General features: G+C 42.7%; 1 protein-coding gene across 4 annotated transcripts in view; it reads left to right on the forward strand.

Moving 5' to 3' along the window:
• The first annotated feature begins 11,700 nt into the window (after positions 1-11,700).
• CADPS2 (calcium dependent secretion activator 2) overlaps positions 11,701-22,031 on the forward strand; it is a 1,183,693-nt gene continuing 1,173,362 nt past the window's right edge. For all 4 annotated transcript variants that reach the window (XM_082254958.1, XM_082254959.1, XM_082254960.1 and 1 more), the window contains exon 1: positions 11,701-12,139. In XM_082254958.1, coding sequence (XP_082111084.1) covers positions 11,810-12,139 — 330 coding nt within the window. In that variant the 5' untranslated portion in view covers positions 11,701-11,809. The remainder of the gene's footprint in view (positions 12,140-22,031) is intronic.

The raw sequence follows: 22,031 nt of genomic DNA on the forward strand, positions 1-22,031 counted from the left end.
GATTGCTTGCTATGCAACTTTTTTGGGCATGAGTTATTGTCCTGCAATCAATCACTTAGTTTGTGGCTAAAATTGCCCATGAGTTTGCTTGGTCATAGTATTGATGGTCATGTGTTTCAATGGTAGGCTTGCATCAGTAAACATCAGTTGCAGCCATGACCCAGACACCATTTTTTTCAGCAGGCGATTTTGCACACGGCGCCTGCCACCTTTTCTGGGCTCCGGGGTCGTTAATAAGGCAGTTCAGCCAGACCTCCTGTACTGGACCCCAAAAGTGTTCAAACAGGGGGCCCAGCTTCTGCTGAGCAGGAGGGCCAGCTGTACTGCCTGGTGACTATGGTGGATACCCCTACAGCAGTGTTAATTTTGGCAGCAAATTTCAATTTAGTTTTAGTCTTAGTCTTAGGACTAAAATGCAATTTTAGTTTTAGTCCCATTTTAGTCTTCTGCAAGTGTTTTAGTTTTAGTCGTATTTAGTCGACTAAAACTCCAGTACATTTTAGTAGACTAAAACGTCCTACATTTTAGTCATCTAAATGGTCATGGTCAGGTCAGAGAGGAGGCCTGTAATGCTGCTGCCTGCAGTCAGTGCAATGAGTGCACACAGTGCTGCTCAGAGTGCTGGATGGGGGTCTCAGGTTAAAGGGTGGTCTCTGGTCTGACTCTGAACTGAAGTTGTTGAACAGGATGGGCCGGGTGGGCCTCAACGGCCTATATGCACGCACACAATCCTGGATGGATGGCGGAATCGGATGCCAGTGGTGACTGGTGAGTGGTCTGAGGGGACTCAGGGAGGCAGTAATAGCTGGACTGGCTGTTAACTCACAGTGGGTGCTCTGCTCTGGATGTGGTGGTGGCCGGGTGCCAGTGCCGTGTGATGAGTCAGGCCTGGCGCGTCTGGCTGTAGTGCTCTGGTGATGTCAGGTGACTGGTCTCGAGTCGACTCTCTTGTAGTAGTCCACTCCTCACGTCTGACGTCACGGGGCACGCCATGCCAGACGCCACACAGGCGGAGCTCCGTGAAAAACCGGAAGTTGGGTAAACGTCCCTGCCTCACATTCTCGTTTAGTTTTCGTTCGTTAACGAAAACGGGTTTGATTGTCATCATAGTTGTCGTCAGTTGACGAAAATGTGCTATACTTTGCGTCTCGTTTTCGTCAATTGAAAAATACCGGTGACGAAAACGTTTTCGTTGACAAAATTAACACTGCTGTAAACTCCATTGGCTGTAATGTCATTGCACATATTACCTGAATATATTACCAACATTAAATATTAGGGAAAAATATAAGAAAATACTTTTTCTTAATTGTTTAGTTTTCAGCAGCTTAGTAGATGCTCCTTACTTATGCGTATGCGGTGGTGCAATACATGTTTAAACTTTAATGTGCTATTATTACAGGCTCTGGATGGAATTGTGTTGCCGATATAGAAATGGCCAGCAGAGGAGTGTTAATTTTGATGATGTCAATTTTTTATTTAGTTTTAGTTATAGTCTTATGACTAAAATGCCATTTTAGTTTTAGTCGTATTTTAGTCTCAAGACTAAAATGCCATTTTAGTTTTAGTCGTATTTTAGTCATCTGAATTGTTTTAGTTTTAGTCGTATTTTAGTCGACTAAAATTGTGTTAATTTAGTCGACGAAAACGTTTTAGCCCTACAGCACTGCCCACTTTCTCCCTCCAGCTGCACTGTATGTCCTGGAATCTGCGCAGCCCCCTATTCCTACCGATGGAGAGCGGGGAAGGGGGGGGGTGGTAAATATGTTCTATTTACTGCCCCTTCCTTTCCTGAATGAACACAGTTGTGAATAAACAGGAGGCCTCAGGGCACTTCCTATTCATTTATATGTGCAGCTGAGGCTTCAGAGAAAGAGACTGATGAGTCTGTCCTCAGTCCCTTTCTCTGTTACAAATGTGAGACGTCAGGGGCCCTGATATTTCACCAAGGCCCCCCAACAGGATAGTTAAAAAGTAGTAAAAAAATTACAATTCTAAAAACCCTTAATTGAAAACAAATTAACGGCTCATTCACATGCGCTTTGCTCTCTAAAGAGCAGTAAGCATTTAAATCGCTCTTCTGCTTTGCATGTGGTTGCAGTGAAATAAAAAATTAGAAACGCAACACTTTTGTTTTTGCCCCCATTTTTCATGAGCTGAACTCAAAGATCTAAAACTTTCTATGTACACAAAAGGCCTAGTTCTCTCAAATATTGTTCACAAGTCTGTCCAAATCTGTGTTAGGCTGGCCATACATTATACAATTTTCTGTACAATTTTCTTCAGATTTACCTTCAACTATGCAGTACAAAGGCCTGCCTAATTGGATACAATTGAAAATGTTGTTTAATTTTGACCTCATATTAGATGGTTTTTGGTAAATCTAACAGAAAATTGTACAAGAAAATTGAACATGTATGGTCAGCCTTAAGGCCCGTACACACAATACAAAAATCGGAAGTAAAATTTCATCCGACGAACGATCTGCCGATTTACAGATTGTTAGTATAGTGCTTTCGACCGCCGATTACGAATTTTCGGACGACAAAAACTGGATGTGCAGGCTATAAAATTTTTACAACGTTCGATTTTCGTTTAATTAGTACAGTTTTTGTCCGAAAAAAATCGTAAGACTAGGCATGCTCAGAAATGAAAGAACACATGCAAAACAATTCAACACATGACATCACTTCTGAAGTAGAATTCTGTCATACCAGAATTTTTGTATGAAAATAACCTCTTCACTTTCCATAGGAGACTAACATGCAACAAAAAACAGACGAAAGATCGTTCGATAATCTGATCGTGTGTATGAGCCTTTAGTGAGCATTTCTCCTTTGCCGAGATATTCCATCCACCTCACAGGTGTGGCATATCAAGATGCTGATTAGACAGAATGATTATTGCACAGGTGGCCACAATAAAAGGCAACTCTAAAATGTGCAGTTTTATCACACAGCACAATGCCACAGATGTCGCAAGTTTTGAGGGAGTGTGCAATTGGCATTTTGACTGCAGGAATGTCTACCAGAGCTGTTTCCTGTGAATTGGATGTTCATTACTCTACCATAAGCCATCTCCAAAGGCATTTCAGAGAATTTGGCAGTACATCCAACCGGCCTCATAACCACAGACCACGTGTAACCACACCAGCCCAGGACCTCCACATCCAGCATCTTCACCTACAAGATTGTCAGAGACCAGCCACCCAGACAGCTGCTGCAACAATTGGTTTGCATAACCAAAGAATTTCTGCATAAACTGTCAGAAACCGTCTCAGGGAAGCTCATCTGCATGTTCGTTGTCCTCATTGGGGTCTCGACCTGACTGCAGTTCGTCGTTGTAACCAACTTGAGTGGGCAAATGCTCACATTCGATGGTGTCTGGCACTTTGGAGAGGTGTTCTCTTCCCGGATGAATCCCAGTTTTCTTAGATCTTTGAGTTGAGCTCATGAAAAATGGGGGCAAAAACAAATGTTGGGTTTATAATTTTTTTCAGTATATTTACATGAATGCGTCTTGTTTGACAGGGGTATCATTTCTGCGATGGCTGCAAAGCATAGCATTGCGGCCATGACATTTTAGCGAAAATCTAATTTGATATTTGTTTTTTAACCACTTTACCACCGGAGGATTTTGCTGTCTTACGTCTGGGCCACTTTTTGCGATTCGGCACTGTGCGAATTTAACTGACAATTGCACGGTCGTGCAACGCCGTTTCCAAACGAAATTTACGTCCTTTTTTTCCCACAAACAGAGCTTTCTTTTGGTGGTATTTGATCACCTGTGCGATTTTTACTTTTTGTGCTATAAACAAAAAAATAGCGTAGATTTTGAAAAAATAACAATATTTTTCCCTTTTTTTTTATATGAAATTCCCCCCCAAAAAAAATGTAAAAATCAAAAAAAATTTTAAATTTTTGGCCAATTTGTTTTCTGCTACCTATATTTGGTAAAAAAAATCGCAATAAGCGTATTTTGATTGGTTTGCGCAAAAGTTATTGCGTTTACTAACTAAGGGAAAGATTTTTGTCCTTTTTGGTGTGTTTTTTTTTTTTTTTTTTTTTTTTTAACGAGTAATGGCGGCGATCTGCGATTTTTTGCGGGACTGCGACATTGCGGCAGACAGATCGGACCCCTGAATGACATTTTTGACACTTGGGGGTACCAGTGACATTACTACAGTAATCAGTGCTATAAATATGCACTGTTACTGTAAAAATGACACCGGCAGGGAAGGGGTTAATTTTTTATTGGTGATCAAGGGGTTAATGTATGCCTGGTGCTTACTGACGTGTGTGGGGGGAGGGGACTATGTGACACAAGGACAGATCGCAGGTTCAGCTATGCTGAACCCTGCAATCTGACCCTGCCTGTCACTTAGGAGATCCGCCCGCTTGTGTTTACACAAGCGGGCGGATCTCCAGACTCGGGGAATCGCTGCCGCTCCTCCCCTGGCCCGAGACAAGGGAATGTCTGGTGACGTAGGTCTACGTCGCCAGATGTTATCGAGCCACTTTGCCGCAGTACAGCTCTAGTGAGCAGTGCGGAAGTGGTTAAAGAATGCATAGAATTGAATGCATGGAATGCATTAAGGTAAAAAAAAAAAAAAAAAAAAAAAAAACCTTCTGCCTTTAGAACCACTTCAGCTCCGGAAGATTTACCCCCCTTCCTGACCAGGTCATTTTTTTGTTATACGGCACTTTAATTTAACTGACAATTGTGCAGTCGTACAACAATGTACCCAAATAAAAGTGATGTCCTTTTTTTTCCAAAAATAAGGCCCCATTCACACTAGTGCGACTTGTCCCGCGATTTTGGACCGCAAAATCGCATGACAAGTCGTTTCCCATTATTTTCAATGAGCCCCATTCATATTAGTGCGTTTTGAAGTCGCACCGACTTCAAAGTAGTTCCTGCACTACTTTTCCATGATTTTAATGCGTTTTGAGGCATATAGACTTGCCATTGCTCTCAAAATCGCGGCAAAATCGCGGCAAAAATCGCGCCGCGAAATCGCGGCAAAATCGCGGTAAAATTGCGTCGCATTAGTGTGAAAGGGGCCTTAAGCTTTTTTTTTTTTTTTTTATATTTAGCGCTATAAACAAAAAAGGGCCGCCAATTTTGAAAATAACACAAATTATTTTACATTCTGCTATAAAACCTATCCAATAACAAAAAGGTAAAAAAATCAAATTTCTTCATCAATTTAGGCCAATATGTATTCTGCTACATATTTTTGGTAAATAAAATCCCAATAAGCATATATTGATTGGTTTGCACAAAAGTTATAGCATCTACAAATAATGGAATATACTAGTAATGGTGGCGATCAGTGACTTATAGCGAGACTGTGATATTGCGGCGGACAATCGGACACTGACACTTTTTTGGGACCAGTGACACTAATACAGTAATCAGGGTGAAAAACATGCACTATTACTGTACTAATAACACTGACTGGGAAGGGGTTAACATCAGGGGCAATAAAAGGGTTAACTGTGTGCCTAGCCTGTGTTTTATTATAGTTGGGAGGTGCTTTTTTTAAGTGAAGACCTGAACCAATGTTTCTGCTTTGCAAAGACACAGCATCCTCCTCTTGGAATGGCAATCTGCCTTGTTTAGTAGGCAGACTGCCATTCTGCTTCTGTACCGACTAATCGGCGAGTGCTAGCATATATCGAGTCCACATTACCAGCTTAAAATCACAATAGGCGCAAGCCGCTGGCGGCTCCATTCACGCCTCCCTACCCAGAAGTACAGGATTGTGTGTGTGTGTGTGTGTGTGTGTGTGTGTGTGTGTGTATATATATATATATATATATGCCCCTGCACACAGTGGCCGCCCTGTAGAAGTAAAACTCCTATAGGGCGGTCGGCAAGTGGGGTGGAGGATATCACTTTTGTGGAAAAAAAAAAATGTAGTATTTTGAAATTGCTAAACGAGTCAATTTGTACTTTAATATGCTAATGTTATTATTGAAAATTACTTTTCCATTTCAATCTGAAGCCAATGTAATTTTCTAAAACTGTTTCAATTAAATGCAGTATGGCAACCTGGGGCATTCTTTACACCTCTGCTATGCAGAATGCCTCCAGAAATGCAATTTTGTGCTTCTGTGATTGACTTACTGATTTTCTCTGCACTGAGATACAAATTTTAGGCATCCCCTGCAATAGAATTTTCATTTTTAGCAAGATACTCCTTAACCGCTTGCCGACTGCGCACAGTATATTTACTGCGGCAGTCGGCCCCGGCCAGGCAGAGTGACGTAGGTCTACGTCGCTCGCCTGTCACTCCTTCCAGAGCCAATAGCGGGCGGGCGCGCGCCCGCTGAGGCGCGCACCCGCCTCGGCTCGTTCACGGAGGAGTGCGGGAGTGTGACTGGCGGACCCGATGTCCGCCGGTCACACTACGATCGCTGGTACAGAGGGAGAAAGACAGAGCGGCTTGTGTAAACAAGCCAACTGTCAGTTCTCCCTGTGTAAAAGTGAAGATCAAACAGTTCTACTATGTAGAACTGTTGATCTTTGTTTTTACACTAGTAAACCTGTCCCTGCACAGTTAGAATCACGCCCCTAGGACACACTTAACCCCTCCCTGTCCAATACTGTTAACCCATTCCCTGCCAGTGTCATTTTTGCAGTAACAGTGCATATATATAGCACTGATTACTGCAGTAATGTCACTGGTACCCCCAAAAGTGTCAAAAATGTCAGTCAAGGGTCCGATCTGTCCGCCGCAATGTCGCAGTACCGCAAAAAAAATCGCAGATCGCCGCCATTACTTGTTAAAAAAAAAAACACCAAAAATGACAAAAATCTTTCCCTTTGTTAGTAAACGCGATAACTTTTGCGCAAACCAAACAAAATACGCTTTTTGCGATTTTTTTTTTTTTTTTTTTTTTTTTTTTTTACCAAACATAGGTAGCGTAAAACAAATTGGCCGAAAATTTTAAAAAATTTTGATTTTTACATTTTTTTTTGGGGGAATTTCATATAAAAAAAAGTGAAAAATATTGTTGTTTTTGCAAAAATTACGCTCTTTTTTTGTTTATAGCGCGTGATCAAAAAATCGCACAGGTGATCAAATACCACCAAAAGAAAGCTCTGTTTGTGGGAAAAAAAGGACGTGAAATTCGTTTAGGTACAGCGTCGCACGACCGCGCGATTGTCCGTTAAAGTCACGCAGTAAAAAATCGCAAAATAACCCCTGGTCTTTTAGCAGGAAAATCCTCCGGTGGTAAAGTGGTTAAGAGCTCTTTCAAAAGAGCCGCATAGAGGGGTGCCAAAAAGCCTCATGGTGGGGAAGCTCACTTTGAGTTTATTAAGGCACTATGGCCACATCACTGCATGCTTTTTACACACCTGCCTCCTGGGCTGGGCTTTTTGGCTGGGACCAGAGGAATTTTCATACTGGCCAAAGGGCCAGCCATTCTATTACACAATGGCACTGAAGTACTTTTCCTTTTCCCCTTCCCCTTTTTTATGTTGCCTAAGGCAGTGATTCTCAATTCCGGTCCTCGGGAACCAATAACAGGCCAGATTTTAAGTATTACCTTGGGGGATGCAGACTAGAATACTGCAATCACTGAGCAGCAAATGAGATCACCTGTGATGTAATTTAGTTATCTTGCAAACCTGGCCTGTTGGTGGGTCCCGAGGACCGGAATTGAGAACCACTGGCCTAAGGGCTCTTTCACACACTGAGTCCGTTGGACGGACTCCGTTTTTCTTAGCGGGGGGTCGATCCGCCGATCCCCCACAGAGCAGGAGGATGACAGCCAGGGTTGCCACCTCATCCCTTTAAACCAGGACACATATTAAGTACACAGGTTCTGAGGCTGATATAATGCACATAAGGCACTAGTTTAATTACCACCTTAATCAGCCACAGAACCTGTGTAATTAATGTGTGTCCTGGTTTAAAGGATTGAGGTAGCAACCCTAATGACAGCTGTGTCTCTGCGCTGTGTGCGGAGACACAGCTGTCAGTTCCCCATACATCTCTATGGGGGAATTGGATGGGAACGGACCGTCGGTCCGTTCTCATCTGATCTGCTGGATGGATGGAAAATAGGGTTTCCATCTGTCCAGATTTGACGGATCAGATGTCAGCGGACATGTCTCCCCTGACATCCGATGCCCCATAGGAATGCATGGGGGGACCGTTCAGATCCGCAAAAAAAAACAACGGACAGGCGGATCTGAATGGTCCGCCTGTGTGAAAGGGGCCTTATGGTGTTTTCTTTTTGCATGTACACACTCCATTGGCACTTTACTCACTCCTGACTAGTAGTGTGTAGGTCCTCGGGGCTTGCCCTGAAAGTTTTGAGGGCCTTTTTGTCAGGTGGTCCCCCTCCCATGGGGTCTGCCTTCGGGGGAGTTCCACTGAATACTTGGGAAGGCCTTGCTTCAGCAGGTCTTTGGAAGGAAGGGTGCACCTGGTTTCAGCCAGGTCGGTGGACCACAAGTACCTCAGTCCCTGAGAGGAGTCTTGTGCCCCGGAGGATCAGGGCCAGGGTCCTTTCTTTTTGGAGGAGGTCCATGTGTACACTCTGTGCACTTTTTTGTGTGCTTCACTTTTGTTTTTCCACCTGCTGTTTAGATTTGAATATGTGCACTGCACTGTGGAGCTTCAAGAGAAAAATGAGTAACTTTGGCTCTGCTAAGGCTTTAAAGTTATAATTTAGATAATGAAGTGGTGCTACAATGTGGTAAAACAAAGGGGACCCTACGCTGGAAAGTAATCTTCCTTCACTTCTTATGGAATATAGAAAATAGTCTTCGCTAGCTCGGTGTGTCCGTGTTGTTCATAAAATATGGCATCCCAGCATCCTTTTAGATGCGCAAGGCATTTGCGCCTCCTCTAGTTCACAATCTCACAGTTAACCCCAATGTGACAGCCACCAATTAGCTATATAAAGCAACGTTATTAAACGGTAATAAAGTTATTTTCAGCGAATATATTTCATTTGAAATAATTCAGTCCATCTTCGTTTGGAGACCACTGATTTAGAGCATTCGATATTTATAATAAGCAGGAAAGCGATCTCAAGGGCTCTTTCACACGGGCGGTCCGATCAGATCCGCCTGTCAGTTTTTTAGGCGGATCTGATCGGATGCCCCATTCAGCCCTATGGAGCAGCGGATGTCAGCGGTGACATGTCCGCTGACCAGAGATGTATAGTAACGAAGTAGAACTACTTAAGTACTGTACTTAAGTACCGAAATGCGGTATCTGTACTTTCCTAGAGTAGAATTTTTTTCTCCTACTTCTACTTTTACTTCACTACATTTTTTTGATGATTTCAATACTTCTACTCAAGTATTTTTTTTTTGTGCTGCATAGTTACTCGTTACTTTTAAAAAAATTATCACTGCCAGAACAGTAGATGGCAGGTTGCATAAAGCTCAAAAAAATGAGTATAATGTCATTTGTAAATCAGCGCATACGAAAATAAAGGCTGTGTATAATAAAAGCTGCTATACCAAATCTTTCCAATAAAAAGAAAATATGAAACAAACAAATAAATGATGCTACAGCGCTTAAAGTGCATCAAGAAACTACTAACAAACACAGGTTAATCATTTGAATAAATCATTTGAAATAATAAAAAACAATATGATGTTCAAACTTTTGACTTCTTTCTTTAATAACTACATAACACAGTACTTCTACTTCTACTTTCAGTACTTGAGTAGAATTTTTTTTTCAAAACTACTGGTACTTTTTACTTTTAGTACTTAAGTAGCAAATTTTTTGAAAAAACTACTTGCAATACTTAAGTAAAAAAAATGTTGAATACTTTAGTACTTCTACTTAAGTAACTTTTTCTGCGAGCACTTCCACTTCTACTCAAGTCACTTTTTGATCGAGCACTTGTACTTTTACTCAAGTAGAAATTTCGAGTACTTTATACAAGTCTGCCGCTGACACCCGCTGCCATCCGCATCCGATCCTGTCCGTGAAATCCAGACGGATGGAAACCCTATTTTCCATCCGTCCATAGAGAGCAGCGGGGGCTGTGACACCTCCCTCTACGCACTGCAAGCGTAGACGGAGCTGTCATCCCCCAGCTCAGCGGGGATCGCGGCTCGATCCCCGCTAAGCAGCACGGATCCGCCTACGGAGGCAGACCGTGTGAAAGAGCCCCAACTGAGTCAGGAAAATTTGGGTAGCAAAAACTAGTGCAAATCCACAGCAATTGTCAATAGTGACCAGCTAGTTTCTTTGTTTCCATATCCTGAAGAATGAACCTTGTGTTATTTTTTATATATAGATGAGCCCGTATATTTTTTCATCATAGTTAACCACTTGCCGACCGCCGCATGCCTATTTACTGCGGCGGTCAGCCCCTCACAGGCAAAGCGACGTAGGACTATGTCGCTAGCCTGTGAGGCTCGCGCCGCCGGAGGCACGCTCCACTCGGTCAGGGACCCACCCGCGCATGTGCCCGGCGGACCCGATGTCCGCCGGGCACTCGCGATCGTCCGTTACACCGGGAGAAAGGCAGGTGGCTAATGTAAACAAAGCCGCCTGTCATTCTCCCTCTGTAAGAATGGAGATCATACAGTTCTGCTATGTAGGACCGTTGATCACTGTTCTTACACCTCAAGCCACATCCAATCACAGTTAGAAGCACGCCCCTAGGGACACACTTAACCCCTCCCTCTCAAAAAAAGTTAACTCATTCACTGCCAGTATAATTTTTTACAGTAACAGTGCATATGTATAGCACTGATTACTGTAGTAATGTCACTGGTAACCCCAAAAGTGTCAAAAATGTCAGTCAAGGGTCCGATCTGTCCGCCGCAATGTCGCAGTCCCACAAAAAAATCACAGATCGCTGCCATTACTCGTTAAAAAAAAAAACAACAAAAATGACAAAAATCATTCCCTTAGTTAGTAAACGCGATAACTTTTGCGCAAACCAATCAAAATACGCTTTTTGCTGTTTTTTTTTTTACCAAACATATGTAGCAGAAAACAAATTGGCCTAAAATGTTAAAAAATTTAGATTTTTACATTTTTTTGGGGGGAAATTTCATATAAAAAAATATTGTTATTTTTGCAAAATTGACGCTCTTTTTTTTGTTTATAGCACATGATCAAAAAAATCACACAGGTGATCAAATACCACCAAAAGAAAGCTCTGTTTGTGGGAAAAAAAGGACGCCAAATTTGTTTAGGTACAGCATCGCATGACCGCGCAATTGTCCGTTAAAGTCACGCAGTGCCGAATCGCAAAATAGGCCCTGGTCTGGAAGGGGGTAAAATCTTCCGGGGCTTAAGTGGCTAAAGTTTAGAAAACATCTTTTGAGGGGTTTGCAGCACCAATGTAATATTGTTCCCCCACTAATGTGTACCCCATAGTCTGCTGGCTTCTAGTTACTATAGTAATCCACCTCTCAGGGCCTGACTACACCTGTGCGTTAGAAAACATTTTCTCATGCTTTTATTGTGTTAAAATCAACAAATTGCATAATGTGTTTTATATGCATTTTGCATATATTTTCCTCCCTCAGTCACCTGGGAAAAATGGACAAGTGACTCAAAAAAAACACAAAATAAAAAACGCATGTTGCATTTTTGGTGCGCTACCGTTGACTAGAATGGAAGATTCGTTTGTCACAAAAAAGAAGAGATGACGAGCTGGGTCTAGGGTGGGCAGGGCGGAGCGTGCACGTCTATGGGGAGGCCGGGGGTGCGGGGTTTATGTGAATACCGGAAAGGTGTGTGCTGACTTGGAGCGGCTACGAGGGACTCCTGAGGAACGGGGAAGTGAGTGCACGGAGTGCTGGGACCATGTTGGACCCTTCTTCCAGCGAGGAAGAGTCAGAGGAGTTGTTGGAGGAGGACAGGCGGGATGTGCTGGTTGTATCGTCCGCTGGAGGAGGAGGAGCGGGGCACCGCACACTACATGCACCTTCCCGGGACTCCAGAGATACCACCCTCACCAGACCGGCCAGTCCCAGTCCGTCCATTAATAGTGAGGGCAGAGAGGAGCTGGAGAGGGCACACAGGGAGGAACTGGAGAGAAGGAGCCGGCTGCAGCTCTATGTCTTCATTATGAGGTGTATTGCCTATCCCTTCAATGCCAAACAGCCCACCGACATGACCAGGAGGCAGCAGAAGGTAACCAACCTGTATGCGTGTGTGTGTGTGTGTGTGTGTGTGTGTATATATATATATATATATATATATATATATAATGTGTGTGTGTGTGTGCAGCAGGTGTCACTTGCCTTCCTCCGCCACTGCATAGGGAGCGATACTCCCCTCCTGACTGCCTTCCATATTGCATTGTGTGTCCATCTCTGCCATAAAAATAGATATATGCTGCACTTCTCCAACACCCACATACACATACATCACTGGGGGACAGGCACAACGCTACAGCGTACCCCTCTGACACCCACATACAGAGATCACTGGGGTACAAACCTATACAAGGTTATAGAATACCCCTCTGACACCCACATACAGAGATCACTGGGGTACAAACCTATACAAGGTTATAGAATACCCCTCTGACACCCACATACATAGATCACTGGGGTACAAACCTATACAAGGTTATAGAATACCCCTCTGACACCCACATCCAGAGATCACTGGGATACAAACCTATACAATGTTATAGAATACCCCTCTGACACCCACATACAGAGATCACTGGGGTACAAACCTATACAATGTTATAGAATACCCCTCTTAGACCCACATACAGAGATCACTGGGGTACAAACCTATACAAGGTTATAGAATACCCCTCTGACACCCACATACAGAGATCACTGGGGTACAAACCTATACAATGTTATAGAATACCCCTCTTAGACCCACATACAGAGATCACTGGGGTACAAACCTATACAAGGTTATAGAATACCCCTCTGACACCCACATACAGAGATCACTGGGATACAAGGTTATAGAATACCCCTCTGACATCTACATACAGAGATCACTGGGGTACAAACCTATACAAGGTGATAGAATACCCCTCTGACACCCACATACATAGATCACTGGGGTACAACCCTATACAAGGTTATAGAATACCCCTCTGACACCCACATACAAAGATCACTGGGGTACAAACCTATACAAGGTTATAGAATACCCCTCTGACATCTACATACAGAGATCACTGGGGTACAAACCTATACAAGGTTATAGAATACCCCTCTGACATCTACATACAGAGATCACTGGGGTACAAACCTATACGAGGTTATAGAATACCCCTCTGACATCTACATACAGAGATCACTGGGGTACAAACCTATACGAGGTTATAGAATACCCCTCTGACATCTACATACAGAGATCACTGGGGTACAAACCTATACAAGGTTATAGAATACCCCTCTGACATCTACATACAGAGATCACTGGGGTACAAACCTATACAAGGTTATAGAATACCCCTCTGACATCTACATACAGAGATCACTGGGGTACAAACCTATACAAGGTTATAGAATACCCCTCTGACACCCACATCCAGAGATCACTGGGATACAAACCTATACAAGGTTATAGAATGCCCCTCTGACATCTACATACAGAGATCACTGGGGTACAAACCTATACAAGGTTATAGAATACCCCTCTGACACCCACATCCAGAGATCACTGGGATACAAACCTATACAAGGTTATAGAATACCCCTCTGACACCCACATACAGAGATCACTGGGATACAAACCTATACAAGGTTATAGAATGCCCCTCTGACATCTACATACAGAGATCACTGGGGTACAAACCTATACAAGGTTATAGAATACCTCTCTGACACCCACATACAGAGATCACTGGGGTACAAGGTTATAGAATACCCCTCTGACATCTACATCAGTGTTAATTTTGGCAGCAAATTTCAATTTAGTTTTAGTCTTAGGACTAAAATGGCATTTTAGTTTTAGTCCTATTTTAGTCTTCTGCAAGTGTTTTAGTTTTAGTCGTATTTAGTCGACTAAAACTCCAGTATATTTTAGTCGACTAAAACGCCCTACATTTTAGTCGACTAAAACTAATTTTAGTCATCTATAATCAAATGGGTGTAGTTCAATTGTAATTTGTAATGCATTATTTAAGCATTTCTCTACAATTTCCAAACTCATTATATACTACTGCTGGTCCTGGAGTGAAAAATCTAATATGTTATTATTTATGCTTTGAGCATGCACCAGTGTTAATTTTTGGCAGCAAATTTCAATTTAGTTTTAGTTATAGTCTTTTGACTAAAATGCCATTTTAGTTTTAGTCGTATTTTAGTCTTAAGACTAAAATGCCATTTTAGTTTTAGTCGTATTTTAGTCATCTGAATTGTGTTAGTCGACGAAAACGTTTTAGTTGGTTTTAGTCGACGAAATTAACACTGATCTACATACAGAGATCACTGGGGTACAAACCTATACAAGGTTATAGAATACCCCTCTGACATCTACATACAGAGATCACTGGGGTACAAACCTATACAATGTTATATAATACCTCTCTGACACCCACATACAGAGATCACTGGGGTACAAACCTATACAAGGTTATAGAATACCCCTCTGACACCCACATACAGAGATCACTGGGGTACAAGGTTATAGAATACCCCTCTGACACCCACATAGAGAGATCACTGGGATACAAACCTATACAAGGTTATAGAATACCTCTCTGACACCCACATACAGAGATCACTGGGGTACAAGGTTATAGAATACCCCTCTGACACCCACATAGAGAGATCACTGGGGTACAAACCTATACAATGTTATAGAATACCCCTCTGACACCCACATACAGAGATCACTGGGATACAAACCTATACAAGGTTATAGAATACCCCTCTGACACCCACATACAGAGATCACTGGGGTACAAGGTTATAGAATACCCCTCTGATACCCACATACAGAGATCACTGGGGTACAAACCTATACGAGGTTATAGAATACCCCTCTGACACCCACATACAGAGATCACTGGGGTACAACCCTATACAAGGTTATAGAATACCTCTCTGACACCCACATACAGAGATCACTGGGGTACAACCCTATACAAGGTTATAGAATACCCCTCTGACACCCACATACAGAGATCACTGGGGTACAACCCTATACAAGGTTATAGAATACCCCTCTGACACCCACATACAGAGATCACTGGGGTACAAACCTATACAAGGTTATAGAATACCCCTCTGAAACCCACATACAGAGATCACTGGGATACAAACCTATACAAGGTTATAGAATACCTCTCTGACACCCACATACAGAGATCACTGGGGTACAAACCTATACGAGGTTATAGAATACCCCTCTGACACCCACATACAGAGATCACTGGGGTACAACCCTATACAAGGTTATAGAATACCCCTCTGACACCCACATACAGAGATCACTGGGGTACAAGGTTATAGAATAACCCTCTGACACCCACATACAGAGATCACTGGGGTACAAACCTATACAAGGTTATAGAATACCTCTCTGACACCCACATACAGAGATCACTGGGGTACAAACCTATACAATGTTATAGAATACCCCTCTGACACCCACATACAGAGATCACTGGGGTACAAACCTATACAAGGTTATAGAATACCTCTCTGACACCCACATACAGAGATCACTGGGGTACAAACCTATACAATGTTATAGAATACCCCTCTGACACCCACATACAGAGATCACTGGGGTACAAACCTATATGAGGTTATAGAATACCCCTCTGACACCCACATACAGAGATCACTGGGGTACAAACCTATACAATGTTATATAATACCTCTCTGACACCCACATACAGAGATCACTGGGGTACAAGGTTATAGAATACCCCTCTGACACCCACATACAGAGATCACTGGGGTACAAACCTATACAAGGTTATATAATACCTCTCTGACACCCACATACAGAGATCACTGGGGTACAAGGTTATAGAATACCCCTCTGACACCCACATACAGAGATCACTGGGATACAAACCTATACAAGGTTATAGAATACCCCTCTGACACCCACATACAGAGATCACTGGGGTACAAACCTATACAAGGTTATAGAATACCCCCTCTGACACCCACATACAGAGATCACTGGGGTACAAACCTATACAAGGTTATAGAATACCCCCTCTGACACCCACATACAGAGATCACTGGGATACAAACCTATACAAGGTTATAGAATACCCCCTCTGACACCCACATACAGAGATCACTGGGGTACAAACCTATACAAGGTTATAGAATACCCCCTCTGACACCCACATACAGAGATCACTGGGGTACAAACCTATACAAGGTTATAGAATACCTCTCTGACACCCACATACAGAGATCACTGGGGTACAAACCTATACAAGGTTATAGAATACCCCTCTGACATCTACATGCACATAGAGATCTGTGTTCTTTCTTTTCTGTCATTCCTTTTAGTATATCCCCTCTGATATCTACATCAGCCTTTTTCAACCAGGGTGCCATGGCACCCTGGTGTGCCTCCTGGGTTCTTCAGGGGTGCCTTGGCAAAATGGCAGCAAATTGCCACAGGCTTTTAAATGTAGAATTACAACTCTGGGCACTGTGCTTGTCAAGCCACTGGCACCCTGACAACCCTGGTCGCTATGCGGGTCAAGCCACTGGCACCCTGGGCACTGTGCGGGACAAGCCACTGGCACCCTGACAACCCTGGGCACTGTGTGGGTCAAGCCACTGGCGCCCTCGCAACCTTGGGCACTGTGTGGGTCAAGCCACTGGCACCCTTGTAACCATGGGCACTATGCGGCTCAAGCCATTGGCACCCTGACAACCCTGGTTGCTATGCGGGTCAAGCCACTGGCACCCTGGCAACCCTGGTCGCTATGCGGGTCAAGCCACTGGCACCCTGGCAACCCTGGTCGCTATGCGGGTCAAGCCACTGGCACCCTGGCAACCCTGGGCACTGTGTGGGTCAAGCCACTGGCGCCCTGACAACCCTGGTTGATAAGGAGAATGACGAGTGCTTGCACAGCATCCTTATTTACACCTCCTCCATCAGCACTGGGGTCACATTAGCAAATAGAAGAAGAGAAACCCTAGAATACTAGTCTGTACCAGTTTGCAATAGTTGAGGAATAAATCATGTGTATGGATGTTGCTTCCTTATGTAAAACTATATAAGTTTAGGTTTTTTTTTTTTTTTTTTTTTTTTTTTACATTTTAGAATGGGGTGCCGCGAGATTGTGCAGAATTTTTAAGGGTGCCACAACTGAAAAAAGGTTGAGAAATACTGATCTACATCAATCACTGGGGTAAAAACTACATAGGACATTATAGAATATTTTTGACATCTACATACATAGATTTCTGGAGTACAAGCACAACATTATAGCATACCCCTCTGACAGCAAAATACATGATCGCTGGGGTACAGATATATAGGATATTATAGAATATTGCTGACAACTACATGTATACATAGATCACTTGGAAAACATTTAAGACCTCTCTGACATCTCCATACATACATATCGTTGGGTTAGAAATGTATAAAAAATGATAGAATACTGTACCTCTAACATCTACACACACTCGAAATGGGGCAGAGATATAGAATACTTCCCTAACATCCACATACATAGATCCCTGGGATAGAAACATATACAATGTATAGAATATTTCTCTGGAATAACTATATAAAAAGCGGGAATACATAAAAAAACAAATCAGGTACATGGATCACTGGAATAGAAAATAATATAAATATACACACTCTCTTCTGTCCCACCTGATTTTATTTTTTTTTCTATGTATTCTCGATTTTCTGTCGATTCTTATATTTTCTATCCCAGTGATCTACGTATGTAGATTCCACAGAAATATTCTATACATTGTTTGTTTTTATCCCAGTGATCTATGCATGTCGTTTCCAGAGAGATGTTCTATATGTCATATTTGTTTCTATCTGAGTGACCTATGTAATGTAGATGTCGGGGGTATTCTCTAATATATACATTTATAATACCTCTCTGGCATGTTAATAGATTGCTGATAGAAAACATAGAATACCTGTTGTGCATTAACATACATCCTTGAGTTTATAAATAGAAAAACTCTTACGTTTTATTAGGATAGATGTAAATGTTATTAGTACATGTTTGACTCTATACATTGCAATATGATTCCTACTAATCCATAGGTAATGGGCTGCATGCTACTATGTGATCTGTGTGAGCTGGAAGATTGTGTTTTTTTTTTTTTTTTTAATATACATTTCTAACCGATGCTATTTAAATACTTGAGGATGAAATATTCCAAACTATCGGAAATATGATTGAGAAACAAATTGGCAGACCCCAGGGCTCCCCCTTGTGTGATATGGTAGGAAAGTGTCTTGTGATTATCTGATCATTAGAGATGTGCTCCATATGTTTCCTTGGTGTGGTGCCCGATGCATGAAATATGTGGCTCCTTGGTTACTTTTCATGCCTGCTCCATTATCCATAGTGCCTCAGGTTGGGAGTGTGTGCATGGGAGATAAACATTCATATGTACCCTGTAGAATTTCTTGAGTAATTTCATTCTACCTCTGTTTGCAGGATTTAAGAATAAACTGATGCCTTGCTCATTTTTCTAGAGATTTGTCCCTCTGAGGAAATGTTCTTCATGCCTGTGTTGAGCCGTATAAATTCCTGCTCATATAAGTAGCTGGTGGAGGGAAAGCTTTAAAGGCCGTTGACAAAATAACAGAGGCTAACGATGGCAAAGTGTGCTTGTCCGATGCTATGTGGGTAAAGCCAAGATCAAAAATTAAATTGCAGCTTCTCAGTCATTATATGTGGTGGCTGCATTAGTTTTTTATTTATTTTTTATTTTAGGCTTTCCTCTGTTTTCAACTGGTCAGTAACTCACCTCCTGTATTAAAGTGCCCCCACCTTGGATGAAGGAGCACAGTAGGCACATTTTGGACAGCAGCATTGTCAGTCTGGGGGGAATGGGGTGTTAGATGGACTAGCAGATGTAGATACACTAACAAATTATCACTCCAATGCTGCTGTCCAAAGGTGCAGCAAACAGTTCAGCAAAACAGTTGCAGCAAGTAAACTAATTCAACCATCACATGTAAGAATTGATTAGCTGTAATATAATGTTTACCTTTTGGTTTTAATACTGCTTTAACCACTTTGCCACTGCTCACTAGAGCTCTACTGCGGCAAAGTGGTTCGTTATCGTATGGCGACGTAGACCTACGTCGCCAGACACTCCCCTTTCTCGGCTGCGCGCTCCCGCTGTATTCAGTCACAGCGGGAGTCGGGCCAGGGGAGGAGCAGCGGCGATGGCCGCTGCTCTTCCCCGATCATCGGGGAATCGAGTCTGGAGATCCGCGCGCTTGTGTAAACAGAGCGGGCGGATCTCCTAAGTGACAGGCAGGGTCAGATTGCAGGATTCAGCATAGCTGAACCTGCGATCTGTCCTTGTGTCACTCAGTCACCTCCCCCCACACGTCAGTAAGCACCAGGCATACATTAACCCCTTCCCTGCCAGTGTCATTTTTACAGTAACAGTGCATATGTATAGCACTGATTACTGTAGTAATGTCATTGGTACCCCCAAAAGTGTCAAAAATGTCAGTCAAGGGTCCGATCTGTCCGCCGCAATGTCGCAGTCCCGCAAAAAAAATCGCAGATCGCCGCCATTACTCGTTAAAAAAAAAAAAAAAACACCAAAAATGACAAATCTTTCCCTTTAGTTAGTAAACGCAATAACTTTTGCGCAAACCAATCAAAATACGCTTATTGTGTTTTTTTTTTTTTTTTTTTACCAAACATAGGTAGCAGAAAACAAATTGGCCAAAAAATGTAAAAATTTAATTTTTACATTTTGGGGGGGGGGGGGGGGGAATTTTGTATAAAAAAATTTGAAAAATATTGTTGTTTTTTCAAAATTTACGCTCTTCTTCTTCTTTTTTTTTTTTTTTTTTTTTTTTTTTTGTTTATAGAATAGTAAAAGTAAAAATCGCACAGGTGATCAAATACCACCAAAAGAAAGCTCTGTTTGTGGGAAAAAAAGGACGTAAATTTAGTTTGGGTACGGCGTTGCATGACCGCGCAATTGTCAGTTAAAGTCGCACAGTGCCGAATCGCAAAAAGTGGCCCTGACGTAGACGGCAAAATCCTCCGGTGGTAAAGTGGTTAATAAAGTGCTTGTCTGTGATGTTCTCACAGTTGCTTTTTGACAGCCACAGTGATACTCTGCAACGTCTACATGACCCTGCATTGTTGAGTCTGGTAAAGTCTGCTTTTGTTGATTTCTATCAGAGTAGCTGAGGATTATGCCATGAATGACATGTCTTACAGGCTTATGGTACTTCTAGTATGTGACGTGTTGGTATTGCACGCTTTGATGATACTTCATGGACTAAAACAACTGAAAGGGGAAAACTGGAACACTGTCAGAATAATTAATGTTTGAAATGTTTGGCGTGGTTTAGAAAATTTCCAGGTTGTTTTAAAGCGCAAAAAAGAAAAAAAAAAGATTTTTGCACAAGGAGAAAGGCATGAAAAAAAAGTCCAGGTCACACTACAGAAAAAATTCTGAAGTTGTGTTTTCATGCGAGTGGGCATAATGAGCTGCATGTTCTTGCCTCTAATCGCCATGCAGTTGCATTCGCCAGTGTGAATACGCCCCAAAACAACTTCATGTCCCTATCACAAACAAGCTGCTGTCATGTAAAAGATATAGGCGTCTAGTGTATCCTATTCCATTCCTATTGGTCCATTAATATGATGGGGTGCCTCGCTAGCCAGTAGGATTGTGTGAAGGACTAGAAAGGTACGGCTGGAGTTCAGCTTGAAGCTTGCCTGTTTCTATGTATTGCACTGTTGTGCAGGCTCCTCTCCTTTCCTAAAATTGCTTACTCTGATTTCAGTGTACGCCATTCCGGTTACCTTCCCACAGTGTGCATTAGAAGCTGCAGCAAGTCAGAGCCCATCTCATATTCTGGCTGGAGGACATCCAACATTAGTTGGCTATTTCCTCCTCAGCCTGACAGTCCCTGGCCACCCTTTTTATTGGATTGCAGTTCTTTCAAACATGCATTTTTACCATCATGTGGGCGGTACCTAGAGTAGGAACACCCATACTTCTTGACTGATATCAACCCATCAAGGCATTTCATATTTGCATAACTCCTCCCTAAAGCCAGAGTGCTGCGTGCACCAGGGCTGAGAGCTCTTGAGAGAAGTACTGAGGCAGGGTGCTGGACGCTATGTGCACCAACCTGCTGGTCTCTTCCCCCCCCCCCCCCCCAAGCAATTACTTGCTTGTATAACATAGAGAAGCACAGAGACCTAGTGATCACGCCATGAAGTCTACAATTCAGTATCTAGTGAAAAAAAAGTTTAAGTAAAATTTGCATTTTGATGAGAAGGCAAATTTTAAGCTTTAGCTTTCAATACTGCTAGGAAGTGGTTGAGCTTTGCATGCTGGCATTTGGACATAATGTTTTTACTAGAGAGAGATTTGTTGTACACAGATTTTGACACGTTTGTAGTGGGTGCTTAGACACTTCTTTGTGCTGTATACAATGATACATGCTAAATAAAGCAGGGCTCGACAAATCCCAGGTGCCAGGTAGCATTGGTGACTAGAATTAGCAGCCTGGTGCCAGGGCTACACAGCGGCAGGTGTCTTGTCCCCCATGCGGCCCCCGCCCGTGGATGCTTGGACTAAGATGCTGTGTCACCTGGTAATTAACCTCCCTGGTGGTCTGATTATGTACAGATTTCTGTGCTAAAAGTGGTACATTCTTTTGCATGGAAATCTGTTTTACATTTTAAAACTCCCCTTCCCTTGCGTTTCCCCCGCCATCCTCCCGCTGTCCTTCCGCTGTGTGCTCGGCCAATGCCGACACCTGTCTTCCGCTTCCCTTCCCTGCCAGCGTTGCGACGCAGGGGGGTGGAACCAGCGGCAATTTACAAAATGTAAATGCACTAAATGACATGATACAAAGTTGTGATCCT

Source organism: Pelophylax lessonae, assembly GCF_965119305.1.
Source record: "Pelophylax lessonae genome assembly, chromosome: 4".
Lineage (NCBI taxonomy): Eukaryota > Metazoa > Chordata > Amphibia > Anura > Ranidae > Pelophylax > Pelophylax lessonae.